This window comes from Pimephales promelas, chromosome 14, assembly GCF_988280905.1.
Source record: "Pimephales promelas chromosome 14, fPimPro1.hap1.1, whole genome shotgun sequence".
Classification (NCBI taxonomy): Eukaryota; Metazoa; Chordata; class Actinopteri; order Cypriniformes; family Leuciscidae; genus Pimephales; species Pimephales promelas.
The window spans coordinates 15,822,667-15,849,708 of record NC_142782.1 but is presented as its reverse complement, the minus strand read 5'-3'; the positions used below and the strand labels follow the sequence as shown (position 1 = coordinate 15,849,708).

Genomic DNA, 27,042 nt, shown 5'->3' with positions numbered 1-27,042 from the left:
GTCTTTTGAGTGTTTGGGGTGAAGAGTGCAGGCAAAAATGCAGGGTTGTTACAGAAATAAATCAGTTTATGAAGACATTTCACCAGATATGAGGCATCGTTTTAAGTGCTCATGGCCAGAGCCTCTCCTCTTTTTTTCTCCGCCGTACGAGACCAATGTTTTGATGACTTATTGAAATATTGTGGAAAGAAAACACTGGATAATTTCATTCGCATTGGCATCCATTGGATTTCGTGCTGTTTTGCTTAATTTCCCAGTTCAGAACCATCAGAACGTCTGCATTTGGTAGTTTCAGCAGTGTATAGTGTGAATGCAAAAATCGAATATGGGTCACTTTTAAAAGATGATGTAAGCAGGTCGTCAAAAAAATCGGATATAGTCAGAAAATCGGATTTGGGCATCAAGACCTGCTGCAGTGTAAATGCAGCCATTGAGGCATGTACTTAGGCATTTGCAATTTGATGAATTAGAAATTCAAAGCTGTTGTGAACAATTGCCAAGTAGTTTGGAGGTTTGTCCATGTTGTTTTGAGAATGTAATTTCTGTTTCAAGAAATGAGCCAAACCAATGGAGAAAAAACTGTAACATAACAAAACACCCGTGTGCATCACTAATGCTACGTTCACACCGGACGCGAAGGCTGGCTCTATTTATCATCAAAACAAAAATAAATGACAGCTAGATTAGATGGATGAGGGCGAGGGTGATCCTCGCTCCGATGCGGGACAACAGGTCATCAAACTGGGCGCGTGACAGGCAGAAGTACCGCTGACAGCGGCCGTCATCCAGCGCAGCTCCTGGAGCGAGCAAATGGTGAAACTCGCCAAACGGTTCGGCTCCGAAGGGTCGGGTGGACACAAATATACAGCGACGATGATCCCCACGCCACTGTTCTGCTCTCCAGAGTAAATACAGAGCGGTAACTCTCTTGATGAATGCTCGGTCGACATAAAAACAATGGCCGCCAACGGATTTCGATTCTGACGCGCGTAAATTTCGCTTCAAACTTTTGTTTTTACGCGCGCCAGTTTCGCTCTTGACACGGGAATTAACACAAAGTGGTCAAGCGTCAAAAACTAGACGCGTCAGGCGCGAATTTGACGCGCGATTCGCGTCCGGTGTGAACGTAGCATAAGACAGGCCAGACATGTGACAGAAATGTTGCGCAATGCACCTTTAAATACGTTTTGTATATCAAAGGCCTTTATTGTGTAACCTACAAATGGGCATACAAGTGTTTTTCATTAATTATTTTCTTTTAAAGCAGCTTTACAGAAACTCATAACTCACACTACAATAATTACTCACATGCTAAAAATGATTTGAAGTTAAAAATGAAGTTACACAGTAAGCCTGCTGGTATTGTGTTCATTAAATAAAATCAATTATTTATGATGATTAAAGCTGGAGCAGCACACAGTGGTCAGTATAATCACCCCTCTGACTGGTAAGTTGGTGTGTATGTGTGTGTGTGATGGAAACTTGACACATTATAGTACAGGAAGTTTTGCAGTTGACCTCAGACCTTGAAAAAATAAGACCTCAGATCTTAAAATAGCTCTTATGTGACAAATATAGCATTTATACTTATATGGCTGCTTGATGAATACTTTATAAATGCATAACAATTTATTGATTCAATTCTCTCTCTCTAAAAAAAAGAGACCATAATATTGGAATCCTCAGGCCTTATGTAATCAACCTAAACATCTTAAATGATTGAATGTGCCATAAACATTAAAAATCAATAAAGATTTAAAATGTTTTCTAATTGTATACGTTATTGTTTCCTTTCATTTGGGTACAACATGAGGAAACTGGTGATCTTGAGTAATCATTGTGGCTTTTGTCACACACTGAGGCACTTGCACAGCTCTGCAAAGAAGTGTAAACTTTTGGGCTATACAGGAAGTAGATATGGCGGAACTTGGAGATGCTGTTTGCGTCACAAGCAAGTTCAGCAGAAGAAGTATGATACAATAGATGAGACAGTCTCTAGGAGCGGGGTCGGAGACAAGACCGAGAGAAATGGATGAAGACATTAGAAAGAAGGGGATTCTGTATCTACAACAGCAGCGGTTTGGAAAGGTAAGACAGAACATCCTTTACTTACCAGGGGCTTCGAGTTGGGGGAATGTTTAGAGGCAAAATCAAAGAACGTGTTCTTTCAGTATGGATGTTTTTGAGAACAGTAATGGTCTGTCTGTAACTATTGTCAGAGAGCACAACACGAAAAAAGGCTTAAATCAACAGGCCCGAGTGCAGAGATGTAGCCGTTCGATTACATAAATTACCACAAAATAATGAAACCAATGAATATTGTATAAACCCTTTAGTTGGATGCTTGTCTACTTTTAAATTATATCCAAATCGAAGAACTTTCTGTTGCAAAGCGCTACTGGACAGTTACTCGTTCTTTATTTCCTGTAGGCTATAACACCCACAATTTTGTAAGCGGTTGTTTGTAAAATTGCAGAGCCGCTGTTCATATTGCAAACCAGTAGATGAAAGAATAAAATCTAAAATAATAATAGTAACAAAACGTTGTTGATATGTGTGCACATTTGGTTGCCTACCCCAAACACCAAGGCCTCATGGAAAGGAACCAGTAATGTACTCTTGATGTTGAGTAGTAGGGCAATGGAAGCTTGTAGATCAGACCATAAGGCTATTTTCAATTGGTTTTCTTTTTTTTTTTTAAACCCTGGGGAACATATTGACTTGGTTGGTATTTTCATTAATATCCAATACTGAAGACTTCAAGTACTGATGGAGATTTGGAGATCAGACATTTACGTCTTTATAACGGTACAAACTTACAATTTGTCTGTTAGTAGTCTTTAGTGTGCCAGAAATTCTATTCCAATTCCAAAGTCAATCAAATGAAAAAGATAAATGTGTCATCAAAACAGGACTTCTGTATTATACATTTGTGTTGAGCGTGATGGGCTTGATCTATAAATTTCAATTAGCTGCTTTCTCTTCGCCGAATTTGAACCACACGTTCGTCGGCAAATACGCCATATTTTTAGAGCAATTACAATAAGAGAAATTCATGAATCATATTAAGCTCACTGGCACTTTCATGAACAACTTCCTGAACTATGAACATGATTCACTTTAAAAAGTTAATATTCTCATCTAAAACCATTTCACTTCATTTTGATTGATGCCACTGATATGTTAGTTCCGCCATATGGGACTATAGATAATTATGGCCTGCTGGAGTCCATTAAAGTGAGTTAATGTTAGCAATAGGATCAGGGCTGTCTCTTTAGGAAACCATAAGGAGAATGTTGCATCTGTAATAGATTAAGTGTTGTTTGAGGCCATGCATTTCTCTGAAATGGTTGGTAATGTCCATACCACAGCGATTCTCTGAAAAATTCGTCTTATTATGGACATTTCCTGAATGAGGAATCTCACATTTTAAATGCTTTCAATTGATGCACTTGTGATACAACCATGCACAGGCACTTGAACCAATGTTAAAGCAGTAACAAATTCTGATCTAATCAGTATTCTACATTGACATGTTTTCACATTTTACATTTGGACGTTTGTTTGCTATTAAGTTAAACAAATCTTCATTGGTCTTTTCCAAAAAAGACAATGCTGTCATTATTGTAGGAAGCACTTGGGGTATTTTTATGTGCCTTTAACCACTTCCAGTTTCACTTCTAAGTGTCAAAATCAAGCTAAATTGCAAAAATATTGGTAGTTTGGAACGCCGACATTCTTAAAAAATCGGTTTATAATGGGGGAGCATGGGATAAAGTGTGTCAGTGGGTAAGATGTGTCACCCTAGCTGTGCATATTTGTTTTGTCAAGAGCTTACTCATTCAAATTAATCAGCTTACTCATTTATTGTTGTCATTAGACCATTTTTCTACAAGTCATATTTTTATGGCTCTAATATGTCTTCTAATGCTGGTTGATAGTAGACATCCTGAAATATAATAAGGTCCATTCGTTTTATATCTTATTTATTCATGCCTACAGGACAACATAAGTAAAAGTGTCACAGTTTACATCACTTTCCATTCATCTTTCTCTTTCAGAAATGGCGAAAGGTTTGGTCCGTGTTGTACCACGAGAGCTCCTGCTCTATCTCTCGCCTTGAGTTCTTTGAGTGCAAAGATGGAGCTGGCAGCACGCTGGAGAGAGCCAACCGCAAACAGGAAAACAAAAAGGTGAACAACAAACCGTGTAGCTTAGATTTTCCCTGTACTGCGTACATAAATAAGATGTGGTGAATCTGAGAGTGATGCAATTCCTTGATGTTTTATGGAACACAAACAAATTAAACTATGTGAGGGGTCATGCACATGCCTTGTGTGTGGGTGGAAAATTGGAAATGTACAAACAATTACTATTGAAGAACCATTACATCTGTTCCCATTTCTGCTATGAAATATGACAAAGAAAAAATTCGATGTTTATTTCGGAGAAAATGTAAAAGAAAATGCTCTCACGTCAAACCGCCCACCCAAATTGCAAATCTGGAGCTTATTTAAATTGTTCTGATGTGTATGAAACAGATTCGCCTTGTCAAGGTTTTTCAGTTAAAATGCGTATTGAGTACATAGGCTCTCCAAAAGCAATCCCCCCACTTGTTGGAAAAAATGTTTAAGCCTCAATTCCTGAGATTCTTGTTGTTTTTTACAGGTGATAAAAATGACAGACTGCATTCGTGTTTCGGAGGCTGATGTCGAAGGCTGTCCACGGGATTGTGGACCCTTTTTGGTTGAGACAACTGAAAAGACATTTGTTTTCGCCGTTGAGACAGCTGAACTGGAGGATTGGATCCAGAAACTGTGTGAAATCGCCTTTCCGGTATTTATAACTGAATTTAAAATATGCGATTGTCGCTTTCCAGTATTTTTTCCTGTCATGGAATATTGGTGTAACAGCTCACTTAACTCCTGATTGCAACAGTATGAGCGGTTATTTCAAAGTTTCCAGGTTTTGTCCTCACTTTTGTTCTTGGCTTTGTAACCACAGTTGTTCTCAAAGTCTTGTTGAATGGCAGTGTAATCATAGAAATTGTATGTCTAACTTCTGCCTTCAGCCAAAGCTAAAGAAATTGTTATTGCTAAAAGCTTGTCAGCTCCGCTAAAATATCTGCAGACGCAAGGATTCAAATTGCTGTGCCTTGACACTTTTTTTGTTTTGTTGCCACATCAGCAAATATAAAAGCCATTCAAAGCTGATCAGAAACTTGCATGTGACTCACAGTGCTCCTCATGCTGCTAGTTAATGTTTGTACAAAGAACAACTGTTTCCCATGACTTTTGTCAGATGTGTTTTTTTCTATATTTAAAGAAGGGAAGTTGTTTTCATATCTCACTGTACCACATATTTGTGCTGTGGGTAACGGTTTTAGTTCAAATGAGGAAGTGCATGCCAAGTAGCATTGACTTAATGGATGCTGTGAAGGTACATAAGCTCTCATCGGATAGTTGCAACATGCAAAACCTTGCTCTAGCCATGAATCAGAGTAAATGCTTCATGTCATTATGTGGCGAGCCATACGTTTGATGGACAGAGAAAGAGCGTGAGAAAGACAGGCAGACAAACCAAGAAGAGAGAGAGAGAGCAAAGGAGGAAGAAAGTCGACTATGCCACACTGGTCACTAAGCTAGGGAAGTATCCTAGTGAGGACACGGTTCGATGTTTCCCTTACACAGATACTCTGAGACAAAGTACAAAAAATATTCTTTATTTGTAAGATAAAATAAAATAATAAAAATAAATAAATAAAAATAATGAAATAAATAAATAAATATAAATAAAAAATAATAAAATAAAATAAATAAATAAGATAAAATGCTGGCGTGCTAGTCAGTTAGTCTCAATATAACCACAACACACAATAAACAATTAACTCACATGACTCGTGATTACCAGAAGCAGGACGAGCTAGTGCCAGACATCGCTAACATCAGCGATGCTACAGGAGCACCCACATGTGCACTTACTACACTTCACACACACGTCAAACAAGATCAATCACTATGGGCTGCAGACTACACACTGTGTCTCATCAGCACCCGTCACCAAAATAGAGCAACTAGTGCTCCCGCTCCTGTGTTTTTTTTTTTTTTTTTTTTTAAACACAAGAAATATGAAATTACCAAAGATCAATAATTGTACCCAATTTACAGGACACAACAGACAAAAAGACTAAAAGAAAAACACCACGCAATGAATCCGATCAAGGTGTTTACATGAATGACAGATAAAATAATCGGGCTGTTGTGCGCGTTTATACGTCACAATATTCAAATCGGAATTGATTTTTTGACATGTGCACACTGCACGAATATGTTCGCTTATAACTATTCTCCCCTATTGGTTCTTTATTGGTTTTAAACGACTTAATATTTATCCGTCTCTGGTCATGATTTGGAGACGATGAGCATGAACCGTTTTGCCGTGCTGATTGTATTTATCACGCAGTAAAAGCCCGCGCCCAAAAGTCGTGTGTGGATGAAAATTTAAAACAAGCACTGGTGGGACATTGTCCTGCTTCATTTCACAGACACTGAGTGAAATGATCATTTATTTTTAAATAACGGAACACTCATTTATATGACAGGATAAAAATTTAAATTAAAAGTTTGAAATTACTTTATTCAACAGGAAGAACAGCTCATACGTCATTACGCTATTTCAACGTCATTGCACATGCGCAGTCCTTTTAGTTTCGCCCGACCAGAGCCAGGCAGCACAGTCTTCAAGTGCCCATAAAACAGCAGATCAATTCACATGCAAAAGCCTGAATATGAGCTAAAATATACGTAGCATTAATTCTCTGTTGTACAATTGATCGCACAGACCAAACATGTGGAGATCGCATCACTCGCACACAATCCGGTCGGCAAGAGATGAAATGTCCAAAGATGAGCTGAAATACACAGATAGTAGTAGTAATAACTATACACCCATGAATTAAATAAATACAGCTACAAGAGCCAGAAAGAGACCTACCAGGAAGCCAAGCAGAAATACACCCATGATGCTAAGAGGAATTTGTACATTGGTATCAAATAGCGCGTGTTGACAATGTGTGCAAACCCTCAGCACAACGTGTGCTTTTCTGCGAACAGCCCAGCAAGTGTAACACTTAATTTCGTTTCAGTCGTTAGGCTCAAGCATAACAACAACCAGCCGCCGCACTCACCTCCAGCCAGAGTACCAGAAAGATGCTAGAATAATGACTCGCTAGAAGGCAGTCGCACATTAACGCAATCTCACCAAACAGCGGCACTTCACTACAATCACATGATTTGAGGAAGTTTGGAGCAAAGGGGCCTGTGCTCAACTTTTGCGACTAGACTTGTAGTCAAGACCGCCTAAACTGAGACCAAGACACTACCAGAGGGTATCGAGACCAAGTCGAGACCAAGACTAACCAAGTTGAGACCAAGTTGGGACCAAGCCCGAGACCAAGTCGGGACAAAGCCCAAGACCAAGTCGAGCTAAACAATAACTTTTGCAATAATTTTGTTTTGCATTGACTGCCTATCTCTGCCAATTCTGAAGTCTCCAAATGAATCCATTCTGCAACTTTTAAATAGATAATTATATTTTTAAAAACAAAATTATAAGCTTAAGTGCAAGATCCGAAAGGTGGTCGTTTTGTCGCTATTGGTTACACACACACACACACACACACACACAGTTGGCGGTGTGCTCAAAGTCATCTGTCAGTTGTGCAGTTACCCAAAATCTCCTGAATGAAGTTAAAACCCATCATATTTTTTAGCTTTTCCTAAAAAAAGGCTGCAGTCTTTCAGAATTAGAATCTGAAAAGGGGCTGAAAAGAGAGTTCTGAAAAAATCTGAAAAGAGAAAGCCATCAGTAGAAACTGTGTTGTGTCTAGAATGAGGAACGCTGTGTGGAACAGAATCACTTGATGTAATCAATTTGGGGAAATGAATGCGGCTTTATGCTGTGAAGGTTTCTGTTGTGCAACATAATATGATCACTTTGGAGAGTGTTTTTTGGCTCACAATGTGGTTCCTCAACAAAGGCCATTTGTCCAAACCTCATGTTAAAGTACATTTCAGCAAATGCAAACATAAAGTGTAAAGAGAATTTCCATAGCACACACTACTGATATGACACTTGCAGAAAGAGTGTGAACAGTGTGAAAAAAGGATCAAGATTGCATACTTGACAATAAAGTTGTAACCTGCAATTTAGTTGTTTACACAAGTTGTGCTTCAGCACTGCTGTCTGATGGTTTGAGGTATTTCTGTGATCACACTATCAGGGCTGATCAATATTATTTTAATAGCTAATACGCTATTACATTTTTTATTGATACTGTGAAATAGTTTTTGTAAGCATATATTTTCACGTCTGTTTGTATATTCATGCATTTTAGTTTAATATTTTTGCTTTTTTATAGCCACATATAGCAGGCTGTCACTATGAGTGTTTTAAAGGGGTGGTAAAGTATGACTTCCCTTTTCTTACTTTAGTTAGTGTGTAATCTTAGTGTTTGAGCATAAACACCATTATCAAAGTTACAACGCTCAAAGTTCAAAACAAAGGAACATATTTGCTTTTAAAGAAATGGACTACAACAAAGGGCTGGTAGGGACTACACGACATTCCTCTTGGGTTAGTGACATCACCAACCCTAAAATGAACATAAACCCGTCCCCGGGAACACGCAGTCCATGTTGAGAAGAGGTAGAGTGGTTGTATAAGAGTGCATTTGTGAGTCAGCTCTAACTTTAGCAACTATCTTTTCACATGCAATAGAAAGTCACTCTGTGTGTATCTCACAACAGTTTCTATATGAGTGATTTATATTACATGACATAATATCCTAACTGAAGATAGTTAACTCCACATAAGCAACATAAATTCATCAACTAACCATTCAGAGATGTCCTGTTGGATTCTACATGTTGTCACTTCTTCTTGAGTCTCTTCATCTTTGACTGACTCCGTTTTAACATTATAAAGGGAGAACAGTTTCTGTCATTTTAGTGTATCTGCTTGAGGAAATTGCAGCTGCTAACACACAAGCTCTTGAAACCCCGCCCTCTGCAGCAGCTCATTTGCATTTAAAGGGCCAGACACAAAACGTGCGTTTTTGCAAACCCTCAAAAGGTGACAACTTTAACATGCTATATAAAAATATCTGTGGGTTATTTTGTGCTAAAACTACACACACACACTCTGGGGACATCAGAGATTTATTTTACATCTTGTTAAATTGTCATTTTACCAACCCTTTAAAGTAACACCAGGGAACTTTTGCTCTTGGGGATGAAAATGTCTTCATCCCAGGTACAGTGGAATAAATTTCAGCATGTCATATGAATATAATTTCATGGGTTTTAATTTTTTTTTCTAACGACAAATGATCGCGATGCTCATGTTTACAAGCCAGTGTCATTATAGTAGCCTAGTCTATTGGTTACTGTTTTACTGAATCTATATGATACTTCAATGCAATGTTTGAGTGGTAGATAATAACCATATATCGTCAATATTATAATATCAAGCTACCATAAATGAATCTGCAAATTTTACAAATCGATTTGCTTTATAGCTTGAGGCAAGAAAAATAAACGAATATCACAGACATGTTAGGTATCCTAAAATATAATTTTGTACATCTTATATATTTACTTGCAAGAATATAGCCCCTACCAAACTTGTGCATGCCGTTTAGACGATTGCTAACCATCAAAAACTAGAATATCGTTTTCTAGCAACCAGATTGATAATTCGCTACTTTACTATCATTACTTGATTCATGAAGATAAACAGAGGATAAGATAGCTTCCGTAACATAGTCAGGCAGACAAAAAAAAAAAAGAAAAGAAAGAGATAGTATGCAAGCAATATACTTACTAGTCCAAAAGCATAACAGCCAAGTCCGCATTGAGACACCACTCCTCCTCCTTCAGCTCACGCCAGCGAGAAAACGTTGGCCCAATGTTGATCCGCATTCTGCCTTTTACGCCATCACTTTCTCTTTTTCTCTTTTTGCTTTGCTCCAATAAAACCTTTGCTTTCTTGTTTTTCTGTGCTGCTTCGGCCATGACTATAACATTTGGCTCGCACGTCCAATTTTAAGGAAGTGGTGGTGGCCGCAAAGCGGTCGAATTTTGTAGTTCTCTTTGTTCGCCGGTTACTACCCGAAACCCGAAGTTTAAAAGTCTGATTAAAAACGCTACAGACCCCGTCAGGCTATGGCAGACTTGTCATTCAACCTATTGTAAGTCGATGTACCATCACAAGAGACTTGGAAATATATTATGAAGGTTGAAAAGTTACCTGGTGTTACTTTAATGATAAGAATGGTATTTGCAGGGAACCTTGCAGTTAGCATGGTTTGTGGCATTGTGTTTCAACAATTATATTAGGGACATGATTTAATATAGCCTATATATATATAATACAAAAAAATATTCCCCTTTAGACATTGACTATTGATTTTTCGATTTTTTTTTTTTTTTTTTTGCAATAATGTTGCCAAAGGTATGTTTTTCTAATGAGCCTGGGCTGATTTTATTCCATATTTCCATTGCTTTTCACGGCATCATCAAGCTACGTCTTTGTTATTGTTTTGAATAAGCAACCTCTAGCTGTGAAACTTGTATACTGTACTATGCCTTTAACAAAAATGTAGATTTATTTTCAGCGAATGATAACACTGGAGTAGATCTGTCATTCTACACCAAAATCCTAGATAAAAAATAAATACTGTATATGCAAAATATATTTGTCTGAACAATCGAGTAAAATCACCATAGTAGCTAATTCTTCTTTTCTGTGTTTATGGACATAACACAAAAATCCAGGTACAAATGATGCAAACATTAAGGGCTGGTTTCACAGACAGGGCTTAGACTAAGCCAGAATTAGGCCTCAGTTCAATTATTTTTAAACGTGCCTTAGAAAAAAAAAACCATTACTGGTGTGCATTTTATATTTGTATTGTTCATTGTAATCTTTTATTGTTGTTCATTTTAGGTAGACAATTTTAAGATCTGTCCAGGGACAACAGATGAAAAATAGCCTTTTGGCTAATTCTGGTGCATTTACAGTAATGTCAATAAATCTACATTGTCCCTGTCAAATAACTAACTAATTAAAATAAAATAAATCTTGAGACAAAAAAATGGCTGTGACATATATTAAGATATGCTATTGCAAGTTTCTTTCAGTTAAAACAAACATGCATTTTAGTCTGAGACTAGACTGAAGCCTTGTCTGTGAAACGGGAAAATTTCCTACCAGATCCGATGAGATCAATCAAACTATAAATCATTGCTATAGACTTATAATTTGTTTGTGATGCCTGTTATAAACTGCCGTATATTTGTATTCATTGTAGATGAGCTGGACAGAGAGAGGTGCAGTAAGAGGAAACAGTTTACATGGTGAATTTGATGATGTAACAATGGCGGACAACACCCTCTACTGCAGCAGAGAAACTGGTAAGAGAGTGTACAGTATGTACAAAAACAAAATAGTTAATTGGAATTATTTTGTTTACTAATTGTACAGTATGAACGCACACACTACTAAAGTCACCAAAGGAGTTGCATGTGGCACTACTCTGATGGATGAGCTGGTAAAGTACCTTGTAAAGGTCACACAGCTATCTCATCTGCTAGTTTCTGTGGAAAAGACATGCAGCAAGTCAATCTCATGGCAGAGGTCATTTCTAAACGATTAGGTGCACCTTTTCTACACATCTGACATGCTTATGAGATTGGCTTGTTCTCTGGTCTGACACCTCTAGTTTATTTTGTGCTGTGAACATCATGAAACCAAGAGCTAACTTCTTCATTCCTCTATTACGTAGTGGAAAGTTGTGGCTAAACTTGTGGTGGAAAGAAAGTCCGCCTTGTTTTGCAGATTGACCACTTATCTTTGTAAATGTGCAATATCCTGCTGTTCTCAATGATGGTTCTGTACCCCATTTGACTACCTTTACATCAGTTTTTTATTTGTATTCCTTCATTAATGATGGGTAAGTGCTGTTTTTTTTATAGTTAGTTTAGTCTTCTGTGTCATTTAGTCATTGGCTCTTTTGAAGTTACACGAAACAGCACTTTTCCTTGTGGCTCATTGTGACTGTGCATATTTTCTCATTATTATTGTCTATTATGTCAAAGCTGTGTCTGATTCAGGATCAGCTGATGTCCTCAACCAAATTCTAATCCTTATTTTAAAATTTTGCAATATTTCAGGATGTAAACATGTACAGTAAACACACTGAGGTCCAAATGTCAGAGTCTACATTGGAATTCACAGATTCAAACATCTAATTTAAACAAATTTATGTTTATATAAACTACTTTTCAAAAGTTTGGGGTTGTTAAGAGTTTTTTTTAAAATGTTTTTGAAAGAAGTATTTTATGTGCTAAGGCTTCTTATTTGATCCAAAAAATATTATAATATTGTGAAATATTATAACAATTTAAAATAAAATGATATATATATATATATATATATATATTAGTATATATTTTAAAATGTAACTTATTTCTATGAAGGCAAAGCTGAATTTTTAGCATTATTACTCTGGTCTTCAGTGTCACATGATCCTCCAGTCCTTCAGAAATCATTCTAATATTTTGGTAAAATAGTTAAAAAAAATATTTTTTTTAAAGGGGTAAAGGGGATTAAATGGGTAACAACCAGGAGAATTAACTAATTCTTTATACTGTAAGTAATTTAGAACGCAGGGTTACTTTTTCTACAACAATCTTACATTTGGGAGCAATTATGTGTGTACATACACTGCATCTGCCTACCATGTTTTTAAATAATAGTGTACCAATGCATGTTGTATAGGCTTTTTAAAAATTACAGGGTAAATATCTGTGCATTTATACAGTAATTTATTTATTTTTTGATAGCAGAAGTGCAGATGTTTTAGTTTGGGCTTACATGTTTCAAGGCAAGTAAATAAAAATTGCAATATTTAAAAAAAAAAAATACTTGGGAAATATACTCCTGTGCCATCATGTAGTTATAGCATAATTGTGACAAGCACCACTTTGACTTACCTTGTAACTACATGGAACAAGACGGTAACAAGGACCACCTTAATTATGTCATACTTACATTGTAACTACATAACAAACGCCACTTTAATTTACAGCCCACACATGTTACACTTACCCTGTAACTACATGGAAGAAGAGTATACCTCCCCATTATTACAAAAAGGTACATAATCAATATTCTCGCTAAATTGCTCCCAAATACTTACAGTATTAATACTTTGTTAATTCTCCTGGTTGTTACCCCTTTATTCCCAAAACTTTACATATTGTTACCTTACTAACATGCAAGTACACTATAATTACAGAAAGTTACTGTACAAATGTTTTAATTATATAGTACTTTGCGGGTTGTAATCTAAAGCGTTACGATTGTTTATGTATTATTTACAGCATGAGGCGGAACTTAAATGGAGGCTGAACTCTCCGTTAAACTCTCTGCATTTTCTTCTGTCATACTACTTGTTTCTTCTTCTATCTGTTCAATTAAATTGAGTAATTTGAAAAAGAGGCCAACAGACAAATGCATAAAAACGAAATAACCAAAACACATCCCAAAAGAAAGATAAAAGTCCTCAATGGACATGTTTCATATTGTGTTCCTCAGCAAGATGACAGTCAAGAGGGGAAGTGGAAGTGCAAAAACACACATCACTGATGCAGTGCAGGTGCCAGGCAATCTGACCCAGCCAGTCGAATTTCATCGGCATTTAAATACAACCCTGACTGTTTAAGCATGGGTGATTATGTTACTATATGTGGCCACATTCAGAAATAGCACTTAAATTATCTCATTACACTAATTGACTTATTTTTTTTTGTCTGCTAAAATCATCCCATAGCCTATGTGTGCCTGAGCTTCAGCGTTTTGTTGCTTTTTCCTCTTTAGGAATATATCCCGCTTGGGGGAGTTTCAGATTCAAATTGGTTATTAAATCCATCTGTTCCTTTTTAAGTATCATAAGGCCTTGTTCTGTCAAGTGACAGCAGGGTAAAGGGGTGCAAAAGGAAATGATGATTGATTAATGAAATGATCAAAAGGGAACTAGAACACACAAATGTTTATGTCAGATCTATTAAAGAATCAATTAAAATAAATAATTAGTGAGACTAAAAGAACTGTAAACCACATCAAATAGTAGCAGATCTCATAGTGTCTGAAACCACATGCTAGAGTCGTGAACAGTAATTGGAGCTCAGAAAAGAACTTGGTTTACACTTTGACTACGCTAATTTATTTCTGATCTCAGATTCAACACATTGACACTATTTCAATTTACACTACTAGATGTTTACAGGGAATTCATGGCATATTTAACAACTGCAATTCATATATGACTTAAACTCAGATTTATTAGTTGCTGATGCAGTAATCATTGGGGTTTAGTTCTTCATGAGTCATACAATAACTTGAGATTATCGGTGCATTAGTTAAGCGTGAATTAATGCATATTAGTGCACCATTGAAAAGTGTTCACCCCATCGCTCCATCATGCAATGTTTTTAAACTGTTTTGAACAGTCCCATATGTCTATTTATTTTTAAAATAGGCCTACTATTTATTCATTTATTGTTCTGTTTTATTTAACATTTTTACATTTAACATAAAACAATAATTCACCTTTGGCTAAGCCCCGCCCCCCCCTTAGTTACTGTTGCTACATCAGTCAAACTTCATCTGCGCTTTGCATGGCTTATGCTGTAACAGCTCTTCCTGCTGAAATGTTATCAAACTTTTATAAAGCAGCAAATAAAATGTCCGATAGAAGTGGGCAAAAGGGACTGCAATATGCGTTCGAAGGCTATATTCAAGACATACAAACGCAAGAAACAACAAGGCATCCAAAATAGAGGCAAAAGCATAACGTTAACGTTACCGGTCACAGTCAAAAAATGAACCACCGCATTTCCTACTAATCGAGACGGAGGCTGGGACTAACAATATCAGGGAGCAACACTGTTCCTGCAAAGCTGAGTGGGTCTCTATTCACTTCTATAATCGTTATTACAAAGCAAACGGACTAGCAGCATGTGCTAGCGTATCAACAACCGGTATGAGAACTGAAATCGTAACCTAAAACATTATAAAACGGTCTAGCTAGTATAACTTCACACTTACAGTAAGGTTAGAATTAAAAAAAAAGATGTGCTTGTTGATCTTTGCGGGGTTTAGCTGACTGAGGACGTCCACACAGTTTAATCCAAAGACGACATTTGTCAGGATTTTACTTCGGTTTTGGGAAGGGAAAAAACGGACACCCCCCTCCAACCTCTCTGGGAAACGCGCATCTGTGTTACAAATGCCCGAGGCACAACGTTTAACCATATTTTGGATAAAACTACGACGGTAATAGCCTGCCGAGACCAAAAATATGAGACGCCTGTGTTGAAAGTCAATGGAGCGCTGTGAAAAAGTGTCCGACCTCTGTGGTAGCTCGTTCTTGGCTGCGCTGTGATTGGTCAATCTACATTATAAGGCGTGGCTTTAGCCAAAGGTGAATTGCACAATAATTTTAAATGTCTACTTATTTGTCCATTTTAAATTGATTTATTAATTTACATTTTTACAAAAAGATTTGTCCACTTTTGCGCATGCAAATACACTATAATAAAAAAAAAAACAATTGAGCAAAATGGCGGGACCTGGAGAATGGATAGGCTGTGCTGGCCTAAAAAAGGTTGAGAACCAGTGCTATGGGGCTCCATAAAAAAATAATACTTGAGTTGTACAATATTCTATTTAGAATAGGAAGAGGTTCCTGTGGCTGGCTGAGACCTAATGCTTGACTAGTAGTCACTGGCTAGTGACCTTCTACCAAGGATGCCACAGGAAATCCTACATCTCAGCTGATAAAGTTCTCTTGCACTTTACATTGAAAGCGCTCTAAGACATTTAGACCCCACTTTAAATACTTGCATGAAAGGTGTGTTGTTGAATAGATGATTTTACAACTTCCTGAACATAACTCACACCTGGAGTGAAAATGAGATAAACTGTATGAGAATGTTATGCAAATGAGGTCATGTGGAAAGTGAGGTGGAAATAGAGGGGTTCAACCACGAAACAGTTGCCGAAATTTGGTGCAATGCCAAGAGTAGAGCAATAGAAAGAGAGAATCTTGCATATGAATCTTACCACTTGTTGCTCATGACAACAGGATGTAAATGTGGAAATGCGTCTCTTGTTACATTTTTACACTAGTCTGTGTATACTGTGGCTTTTTTGTTCTTTTGCAGGAAGTATAATTTTTTCATTTGTTCAGAGGTGTGGAATGTTCACTTCTGTTCTGACAGCTGCATACAGAAGGTAGCATTGTCTTTGCAAAGGCACACTTCCTCTCAATTAAGTTTGCCTGTGGTTGGAGTAGCCACAATTTTCAAACGGAAAAAGATACCTCCAAACCACATCACACTCTTTTGTCTTTCTCTCCTTCTTCCCCACTCTAGTATATTTATCGACAGAGTTATGCAGTTTTAGTCCTTTTTAACTATGGCATAAAGTAATACGTGTAGATGTATCTCATCTACATCTACATCTGTATCCCAGCTGGAGTTCCCTCCTGTTGTTACCTCTCTCGTCTATATTGTCCTATCCAATAAAAGCCAAAAAATGTAGTACTTTAAAGTTACTTAAAAGCAGGGCACAAAAAATATTAACACGTTATGGTGAATTGTGACAAATTTCCTGGGACACACAGTTACACTAACACATTTATTGACAAAACACTGTAACAAATTGGGTGGTTGTTAAAGTTATTTTTTTTTCCCTTTTATTAAAGTCACTGTCTTATTCACTAATAATTGCGTTGATTGTTTGTATTTAATATGCACAGGAAGAAGAAGAATAAGAATATTATTTATATTGCGCCTTTCAGAAGCTCAATGTCGCTTTACATTATACATACAATACATTTAGACACCCACATATTTATTGCAGTCACATAGGATACATATAATCACATTATCCAAAACGCATCTTAAAAAGATATGTTTTTAACTGGGTCTTGAAAGTAGCCACAGATGAGGTATTCTGTAGTGTAAGAGGTAGCGAATTCCATATTTGAGGAGCATTAGTACTGAAATACCTTCCACCTACAGTGGACAACCGGAAACAAGGGATAGACAATAAACCAAGATCAGCTGATCTGAGAGACCGTGTAGGATGGTAAGGGTGGAGTAGGTCAGACAAATACCGTAGAGCAAGGCCATTTAATGCTTTGAACGTTAGCAATACCTTAAAGTGGATACGTGATGACACAGGTAGCCAGTAAAGTTTGTGAAGTAGAGGAGTAATGTAAGATGAATGCCTAGTAGAGGTGAGAACTCTCACTGCGGAGTTGTGAACATACTGTAATCTTCAATTTGTTTTTTTAGGAAGACCAAGAAATAAGGCATTGCAATAGAAAAAGTTTCAGTGGACCTCTAGCGATCTCTGCTCTCATGACAGGGGCATTGCCACCGACCATAATAAAGCGGACTCCCCTGAAGCGGGGAGGAGACCGTGCGAACTGAATCGTATAGCCGAGTCGGATGGTTCGGGCGACCCAGCGGGACAGGTTGGGAAGCTTTAGCCAGGCTCCCAATAACTGTATCAGCGGGGTCATGCAAACCACAGATGTCCACTCGGTGGTGCAGCGAGGCGGAATGACCGGCCCAGACATGGGTGGCATAGTGGCCCGATGGGAGGGCGAGGTCATTAGCTGCGTCCTGACTGAGGAGGCCAGGGAAGGACCAGCGTTCCACAGGACAGGGGTCTGGCGACAGAGAGTGGCGAGACCCGTAGGCGGTGCACACTGTCATCCAAGAACTCTGTAAAAGAGGGGGACGAGAGTGGTGAGGCCCTTGGGTGGCGCACACTGTCATCCGAAAACTCTGAGTGCTCAGACTGAGATGGATGTGTCAGTTCTTTCTTTAACCACATTAGGGTGCTGCCCACCTGGGGTTGAGCAGCGGGGAGTGGATAACAAGATTCTCCCCCGGCCCTCCACCGGGGAAAGGAGTGGCCCTGCTACCATCTCCTGATAAGAACTAATGACCATCTCTGAGCAGCCCATCTCAGGAGCCCTGCTTGTCCGGGAGATTAGGGCTGGAGAGGGCTGTGGCTACTTCCTGCGGCTTCATCCACCACGAGGCCCACGTGAAGGCCCAGGGAGTGTGCGGTCACTTTCGTTGCCCGGAAAGCAAGGTCAGTGGTGGGACGCAGCTCATCCCCTTGTGAGCCCTGGGTCAGTTCTCCCTTTGTGTATGTCCTTGAGCATCTGGGCCTGGTAGACCTGCAGAATGGCCATGGCATGCATAGAGGTGGCTGCCTGCCCCACAGCTCTATAGGACTTCGCCACAAGAGTGGACGAAAACCTACAGGCTTGGGTCACCAAGGGAAGAAGCACTCTGCTAACACAGTTGCATCGCAACAGAGTGTTCCACCATGGGGACACCAGTGTACCCTTTGGCAGCGACCTGATTGAGGGGAGGAAAGGCGGAGGAACACAGAACCCCGGAACATCATCCGGACGGCTCTCGGGTTGTGACACTGGTGTGGCCTGAGGACGAATCGTTGGTTGGTTGTGCCACACCATCACCCTCAGATCACCCTGGCCACCAGCCAAAGTACCAGCTCCCATGGGAACAGTAGATCAGTGTGGATGAGGATACTCTCCCTTTTGTAAGATGATTGAGCCTCGACTGAAGAGTCACGATGGCCATGTTTCCGCAATGAAAACATGAGTCATCCACAAGGACTGTTTTAGCGTGCTCAAAGCCCAAAAACACAGAGCAACAAATGTGCCCATCAGAGTCGGATAGAAGTCGACCTTAACCAGAAATGCACAGCCGATGCATCTTTAAAAGATGTGCCACACGCTGCTTTTTTAGAGAGGATGGAGTGTTGAAGCGACCAGGGAGAAACACAAACACTTGCAGATCACTGCACAGATCCCAGGGAATGTGCACTCGCTGGGAATCGCTTTCACACCAACACCTGGAAAGAATCTCGTCTTGAAGAAGAAGAAGATTTCAGAATGGCTTAGGGAGTGAAGCATACACTTGGCTCCGAAGCGAATACATATCTGCATATTGCCGGTATTCTCCTTAGATACCCACAAGGTGGGGCAGAGTTGCAGCATGCAAATTCTGCTGACCCATGGCATTTCTTTGCCATTGGCTCGTTTTGTAAGACTCGAAGTTGACAGGCTTTATAAGCGAAACCCCATTTGTCGTCATCCGATGTGAGTTACAACGAAAGGGAACCAGGATAACACTCAGAGTTGCAGTGCAACACTAAAGAAGACTGCAATGAGAGACTGAATAAACAAGGCTTGTATAGGCAAGGGTACAAGGGTAATGGGAAAGGGGTGGCAATAATCAGAACATAATGAATCTGTGCAAAGGTTTATGGGAAATGTAGTTCATGTTGGAATGGCAAAGGACTAGCGGGGAGTGTTCTCTGGTGGAAATCAAGGCCACTCTAGCTGTTGGATGTAACAGACAAGAATGAAATTTAAATATTGCTAATTTTATTTAGATATTTTTAAGTGATAATTAAATAACCATATTAGGGTATATTTAAAGGGTTAGTTCACTTCAGAATTAAAATTTCCTGATAATTTACTCACCCTCACGTCATCCAAAATATTCATGTCTTTCTTTCTTCAGTCGAAAAAAAAAATTAAGGTTTTTGCGTCTTGCACTAGCTGAGTTGCGCCACACATTACATAATCATTTTGAAAGGTCACGCATGACGTAGAAAGACGAGCGCACACACACACACACACACACATATACAGAATATTTATATAATTTATTTATTTTATTTTTTTTTTAATATTTTTTTTAAATAAAATAAATAAGTCATTTTATTTGTTAACCATGTTATCTAATGTTAACAAGTGAAACCTTATTGTAAAGTGTTACCAATACTATTAAAGCAGACTTTGAGAAACATTCGCAATAAATGTATGCAAAGCCTATTAATCAATAGTCCACCCTTTTGGTCGGACTATTTTTGGACTGAATAGCATAAGCAGAAAATCTCTTTTTGACACTTCACCTCAGGAAATTAATGGAGTTTCATCACCCATGTCGGCTCCCGTGTAGAAAAACATCTGCCTGGCGAGCTGTCTAATAGACAATCCCTCTGGAGAAACAGCAGAATCATGAGTGCCACAGTGTTCACCTTAGTTCAGCAGTAACGAATGGGGTGTTGACCTTTTTCAGCAGAGAACATCTAATAAGGTGCTTGTTTCTCAGCCGCCATGTGCTAAAACTGTAGCCTGGTTCAACCAGACTCTAGTACATTTCATTTGCACATAGAGTCTGGAACCGCTTCATTGAGAAATGTTTACTTCCTTGTAGGCGGGTTCACTATTAAAGTTCAAATTTATTGGATCTGCCCAGAGTCACTCATGATCTGCCATAGCCAATCGCTAACGTGTGGTCGTGAGTGACGTATGTCACGCGCCGAAATGGCTGGAAACAACAAGTCCGAATGATCAGAGGATTATGTTTACAATAGGATTTCAGTCAACGAGAGCTGCAGGTTTTGTTAATCTATGAACAATTATTAATTCGAAATGTATATTTGACACGAAGGACAGTGATATATTCATTCAACGGTGGAAGCTGTGTCTAATCATTACAAATACACCGCTGTGGTCGTTTTCTGATCTGCCGCAAATGCTGTAGCTGTTACAGTGAATGATCAGTCTGTCTCTATCTGCAGATGTGTAATAAACAACAATTTTTCATATTACGTCTTATTGTTTCTTAATTACCTTAATTATGATCTTCAAAGTATGTGTTTGTACATTTTTATGTGGCATTTAGTTTTTTTTATTAAAACAAATCAACCATTGCCATCTAAAACTGAAAATCAAATATCTTCAAAGTATGGGTTTTCACATTTTTATTTATGACAATTATTTTTAAAAAATCACAACCAATTTGTATGATTTACAACATGTAAAACTGACACACCAACCTCCTGCACGAGTGCACAAAGGGGCTTAAAATGTTCTATTCATCACAAGAATCAGTAAATTTACAGTTGGGAATATGAGCGACTGACATGACTCCTGAGCGGATCTTCAACCATAGTTTAGCAGCCAGGACTCGGGGCTTCCGAACACCGCGAACACCAGGCTAAACCGTCCGTCCAAAATGTCACGGTCATTGTGCACGAGCTGCCCAGCACAAACTTCCAAACTTTCTGCCTCCTTCACTTGGTCTTCCGTTGTGCAACAAGAGGTGAGACGATAACAATCCGGCTTTAAATTCTGTATATTTGGCAGTTTCTTTTCCAACAACGGACCGAATAGCTTTTCTCACGTCTTTCTCTGCTGTCATTACTGAACTGAAACTGACGCGCTTACATCAACGTCATCGTTCTCAGCCACTCCCTCTATTCGCTGATTGGTCCTACAAAAAATTGATTTCTGGAAACCTAAGGATACACAGCAGTCCCAGACGCAGTACTGAAAGAAAATTGAGCGGAAGTGCGTAGGAGGGCGCAGCCAGGCTACTAAAACTGTACACTTGAGCAAAAAAACAACAACAACAACAACAACAACAAAAAATTATATTGGGTATTGCTGCATCAAAATAAATCTGCTTTGGATTATTGTACATATGTGAAAATGTAACGTCTGATACGTTGAAAACAGGTAATAAACCCATTTCCCTACCAGTCGACTAATACTCTAACATGCTATTTAGAGTTATAGGCGCAATGTTACTTATAGTCTACAGAATGTGTTAAAGGTGCTATATGTATTTTTTAGCGGCCTTTATCGGTGATGTTTTAGTTTGCAACCAATTTTTAAAAGAGAGCTCGCGCTCTTGCGCGAGCTCGAACACAAGAGCGAGCACTCATGGTGCACGGCCACACTGAGACTTTCAACACACTGGAGAAAGCATCACAACACATGCTGGAAACTCATGTAAACTCCCACTACAACGGTACAATAATAGGCTACTATCAGCTTGACGTTAAACTAATGCTCCATGCATGTACCATGATAACGTTACAGCGACTGCATTTAGCCGACATGTGGTGTTATCCTTTTTTTACAGTCTATGGGTGTTTTCTAGCATAAGGCATTTCACTAACTATTCGTGTATCTTTCACAATCAGGCAGCAATGTCAACATAGATCTATGTATAATTTGATAACGAAAATGGAACTAGACTGAGTTCACTACAGTCTAGTGTAAAAGTAAGAATCGTAGGAAGTAACATTACTGTTCTGAACGTGTCTGGAAATGTGCGTAAACAACATGATAGTAGTGGGATGAGTGATGTTAGACAGTAGATCCAACGCATTCTCATCCTTTAACGTCATATAGAACGCTAGTGACAAAACGGCGCTATACTACGCACATGGCACCCGTTATCGTTAATATAACACGTGCTGTGAGGGCTAAGTTTAGGTGTGGGGTAGGGTGTACGTGTCATATTCACGCTAAAGGATTTATAACGTCTTGGGTTCGCGTGTTATATTAACGACAAAGGGTGCCATGTGCGTAGTATAGCGCCGTTTTTGCATATACTGTAGCGTTCTATATGACGTTAAAGGATGAGAACGGGCAGGTAGATCTAGTACATAAAAGTTACATCCTAAAGCACCTACTTTTTGTTATCCTGGAACAGTATTTTGTGTTCATTCCATGTTTCATGTATGTTGTAGTTTACCTTGCTATTTCATTACAGTTTACCATTATTTATTTCAGCAGATCTGAAAACTTGTATCACAATAAAAATAGCGGAGGTCTCTCCATAATTCAAACGCCGATGTTGATCCATGTTTTCGTCCTAAGTGGATCTGATTCACGGCCTGACGAGCTTCAGCAGATACATTTTTGTGTATCATTTTTTATATTTATGTGGAGTTTGTTTTGTGCTGAGGCAGGCCGTTTTTTGGTGTTATCGACGCGCATAGACTGTATATAAAAAGGAGAGAGGCTCGGGGGTGCGCATGCACGTCACATCCGATGGCTTTCGCAGAAAATCCTACCCGGAGACTTCACATAGAAATAGGAATACTGGCATTAAACAAGCATTCATTTTAGAAGAAAAGTTACATAAAGCACCTTTTAAAGGGACCATAAAAATAAAATGAAATCCAATCTTTTATTTGAAAGACATATGGCAACGAGACTCATAAGCCTTCAGGAGGCCACATGTGTGCTGAATCCATTGTTTTTTTTTTTTTATCTCAGAGTATCTTTGAGTGTAAAGCGGTTGATACTTTTTATATTGTGTTCTTTTGGCACATTGTTAATATAAAGCTTCTCCTCTCTGTTATCTTCAGCAATGAAAGATTTTAAGGTGACAGTGAGGCGCACAGAGGCTTCTGAGAGATGCAGCCTGAAAGGAGTAGTGCTTCTACGGACTGATTCTGACAGCCTTCTTCTGAAAGAACCTAAGACAGGAGAGGTTCTCTACGCCTGGCCCTACCGTTTCCTCCGCAGGTTCGGACGAGATAAGGTATGGCTTGCACAGTGACTTGCAGTCAGTCGATTAATGATAGTAAGGCAAGCAGTGTGTGTGATCTCTGTGTCCAGTATAGTGATGACACTGTAAAAAGACACTGTCCTTTATGGTGCTTTTCCATTACCAGTACCAGCTCGACTCGACTCGGCTTGACTCAGCTCGCTTTTCGCTCTGTTTTCCATTGCAGAAAGTACCGCCACAAATAGTACCCGGTCATCATAGCGACGCCTTTCGTTCCTTGTCGCCCTATCAAGCTCTCGCTGGATGCTCTCTTCAGCAACCAAACAAAGTAAAGTCAGCACCTCCTCGTTTGAGGGCGTATTCTTCCGAGTTGCCATAATAATAGTAACAAGTTTAGTAACTATCTCTGGCAAAACTATTTAAAAATGGCGGGGTGTACTCCATCTGGCGCGTCTAATGATGACACAGTGAATGGTGACAATTCTCTCTGACCAATCAGCAGTCAGCATTGTTTTCACGTGACATTTTAGTATTGCCTTAGCTCGCTCAGAACCACACCGGAGGTGATTAAAAAAAAAGTATCTGAAAGCAGGTAAAGGTACAACTTTTACACAGTGGAAAACCAAACAAAGGCGAGGCAGAGTCGAGTCGAGCTTGTACTGTGTAGTGGAAAAGCGGCATTAGAGAAGATGATAAAGTGATGTCCACACACACGAGAAAAACAAAATCCTAGGGTGTTTCTTGAAAATAATTTTCTCCCAAAAACAAGAAACTATAAGAATGGAAAGCCATGAAACTGTAAGAATTGAAATCCATGGAATGGAAAGCCATGAAACTGAATCATGCATTTCCTTTGGGAATTAAATTCTAAAAAAACATGAATTTCAACTTAAATAACATTAAACTGACTAAAAAAAGTAGGTGAAAAAAAGTTTGTCTCGAATAATTCAAAAAATAAGCTTGAATTAATTTGATTTGAAAGTAATAAAAAACACATGTTGTTATGACGCATTGACCATGTCATTTTTTGCAGTGTAAATTTACTACTAATTTGATTTCTAATTACATAAACAGGCAACATTCTCCTTTGAGGCTGGGCGAAGATGCGACTCTGGGGAAGGCAACTTTGAGTTCGACACAAAACAAGGCAACACCATCTTCCAATCCGTAGAGGCCGCCATCAATCTACACAGAGTCCATTTACCTGTGAAGCAGATAGCAAGTGTGGAGCGAGATCCCATGCCCTCTTCGCCCCGAATGAGAGCTGAAGAGACTTCTGTCTACAGTATGGTGACTGAGGGAGCAATCAGAGACAGTCTCAAACAACCCCAGAACCCTCAGCTTTCCAGACTTGAAGCCCCTACAGAGAAGCTTCTGACAGGAGTCAAGAGTCTGAACCTGGACACCAGGCCTCCGCCACGTAAGAACCAAGTCAAGAACTTCCGCAGCTGTCCCTTGGTCAACACAGAGGATGAGATGTATTCCCGGGCCATGGCGCCGGATCCAGATCGGGGAAGTCCAGGGGAGAAGAGAGAACCAAAAGACAGACGTTCCACATGCTCCAACCCCGAGGACTCAGACTACTCGCTGCCCTTTGACACCATTGCCAAGAATGTGATGGTAGACATTTTGTCCGCATCAAACCCTCCACCCACTTTAGTAGAACCCAGTTGTGAAAATGACAAGAAAGGCAACATAGAGAACACAGAACCGCTTTATGACATTATAGATGAAACTGCTATCAGAACCCGTTTCGCAAACAAAAAAACGAAATCGTACAAAGTCGAGCACATCTATGATGAACCGGAAGGATGCGGTGTGGCCCCAAGTGGGTCTCCATCGCTCTATGATGAGCCGGAGGAGGTCAAAGGTCACGCTTGGAAGATGTTGGGCACAGTAATGGATCCGACTGGTCACGAGTACCCGTACAACGCATCTGTCGATGACTATGCAGTTCCTGTAGCTCCCAGAAGAGCCTTGCTGTCAAAGCAAAAGGACAGTGAGGAAGAAGACTGTTCACCATATGATAACATCATGGTCAAAGTAACGCAAAAAAAATAACTAAGAACTGCTTCAGTAACTTATATATGAGAACCATAATGGTCGGTGATGCTCAGCTATGTGGCATCACCACTACAGAGGACAATGAAGAATGAATGAATGAATTAAATATTTAATCAATTAATATGCAGAATGGGAAATAGTTATCAGAGTGCTTTACTGTTCTTAAAAAAGCTTTGATCCATTGAAGCTTGTTTTCATCGGAGGGAAAATAAAATAAGTAATTGTAACAATTCAAACTTTTGGGGGGGGGGGGTGTTTGCAATTTTGACTATTTATCGATATTCGAGTTTTATAACTCACAATTCTGACTTTTTTATTGAATTGTGTGATATAAACTCTGAGAATTTCGAGTTTATATCTCGCAATTCGCACCTTGTAACTCGCAATTTCAAGTTTATATCTTTCTGAAAAAAATGCAAGATATAAATTCTTTACTCATTATATCACATTCCGAGTTTATAACACAATTTTGACTTTTTTCCTAGAATTGTGAAAAATTAACTAAATTCAGAAAAATCAATTCAGAGAAAAGGTCAGAAATTTGCAATTGTCAGAATTGTGAATTGATATCTCACAATCCATACTTTATAGCTCGCAATTTTATATATTTTTCAACTCAGAATTGCAGAATTGTGAGACAAAAAGTCGCAATTACCTCCAGAGCAAATTACCTGAATCTTATGCGTTAATCACCCACAAACCAGTTTAACAAATAACTTTGGCAGTCTCAGGAATGTTTTTGGTCATTCTAATGATCACAGACACACTCCTTTTATATAAATTAAGCTCATAGCATTTTACATATATTCGGATGAGCCCACTTTTGGATTTATAACACATAACACAGACTTACCAGAAGCAAAATTAGTTAAGAGGGTTGCGCAATGAATATTCATTTTTTTAGTGCAAACATATATGTGTATATATATATATATATATATAGACTGTAGGCCTATTCAGATGAGCACCCGCAATCCATTTTAAGTGAATATTACTTTATGCAAACATGTCTCCTTACTATGCAAATTTGGCTCATAGATAACGTTTTATTCGCACAACTTTTGCATTTTAAGGAGCCAACTCGGGTGTCTGAATCCGCACAAAAAAGTATATCAGATTTTGATAGTCTGATGTACTGTATCCTCCACAACCTACTGTAGCACTTAGAACCAACCAGCAAGATTGGAATTTATGCTAAGCATTTGTATTCACCACAAATTCTGTGGCGTGTTGGCACTACTTGCACAAGTGCGCAGTGCATTCCTCATGAATTCCTCTCTAAGTGTCCAAGTAGCAACCATATCTACTGTGACCTTCACTATCTACAGTACAAAGGAGTAGTTGATCTTATCCGGTTGTAAATCAAAGAGTAATTTAGCTTCGATTGAACATGTGGCTCTAATAGCCCTGCTTCTCTTTACTTGTTTTGTTCTCATTTCAACTGGATTGTGATGGGAGTTCACACAGGTAATTAAAGTTC

The 27,042-nt window shown here is 38.9% G+C and overlaps 1 protein-coding gene across 1 annotated transcript; it reads left to right on the top strand.

Annotated features, from left to right (window-relative positions):
- Positions 1–1,968: 1,968 nt before the first annotated feature.
- dok2 (docking protein 2) lies at positions 1,969–26,940 on the top strand. The gene is made up of 6 exons (XM_039663443.2): positions 1,969–2,088; positions 4,062–4,193; positions 4,669–4,836; positions 11,372–11,474; positions 23,356–23,531; positions 24,573–26,940. Exons 1-6 carry the CDS (start codon positions 1,984–1,986, stop codon positions 25,557–25,559), a joined length of 1,671 nt encoding a protein of 556 aa, XP_039519377.2. The 5' UTR covers positions 1,969–1,983; the 3' UTR covers positions 25,560–26,940.
- Positions 26,941–27,042: the final 102 nt, after the last annotated feature.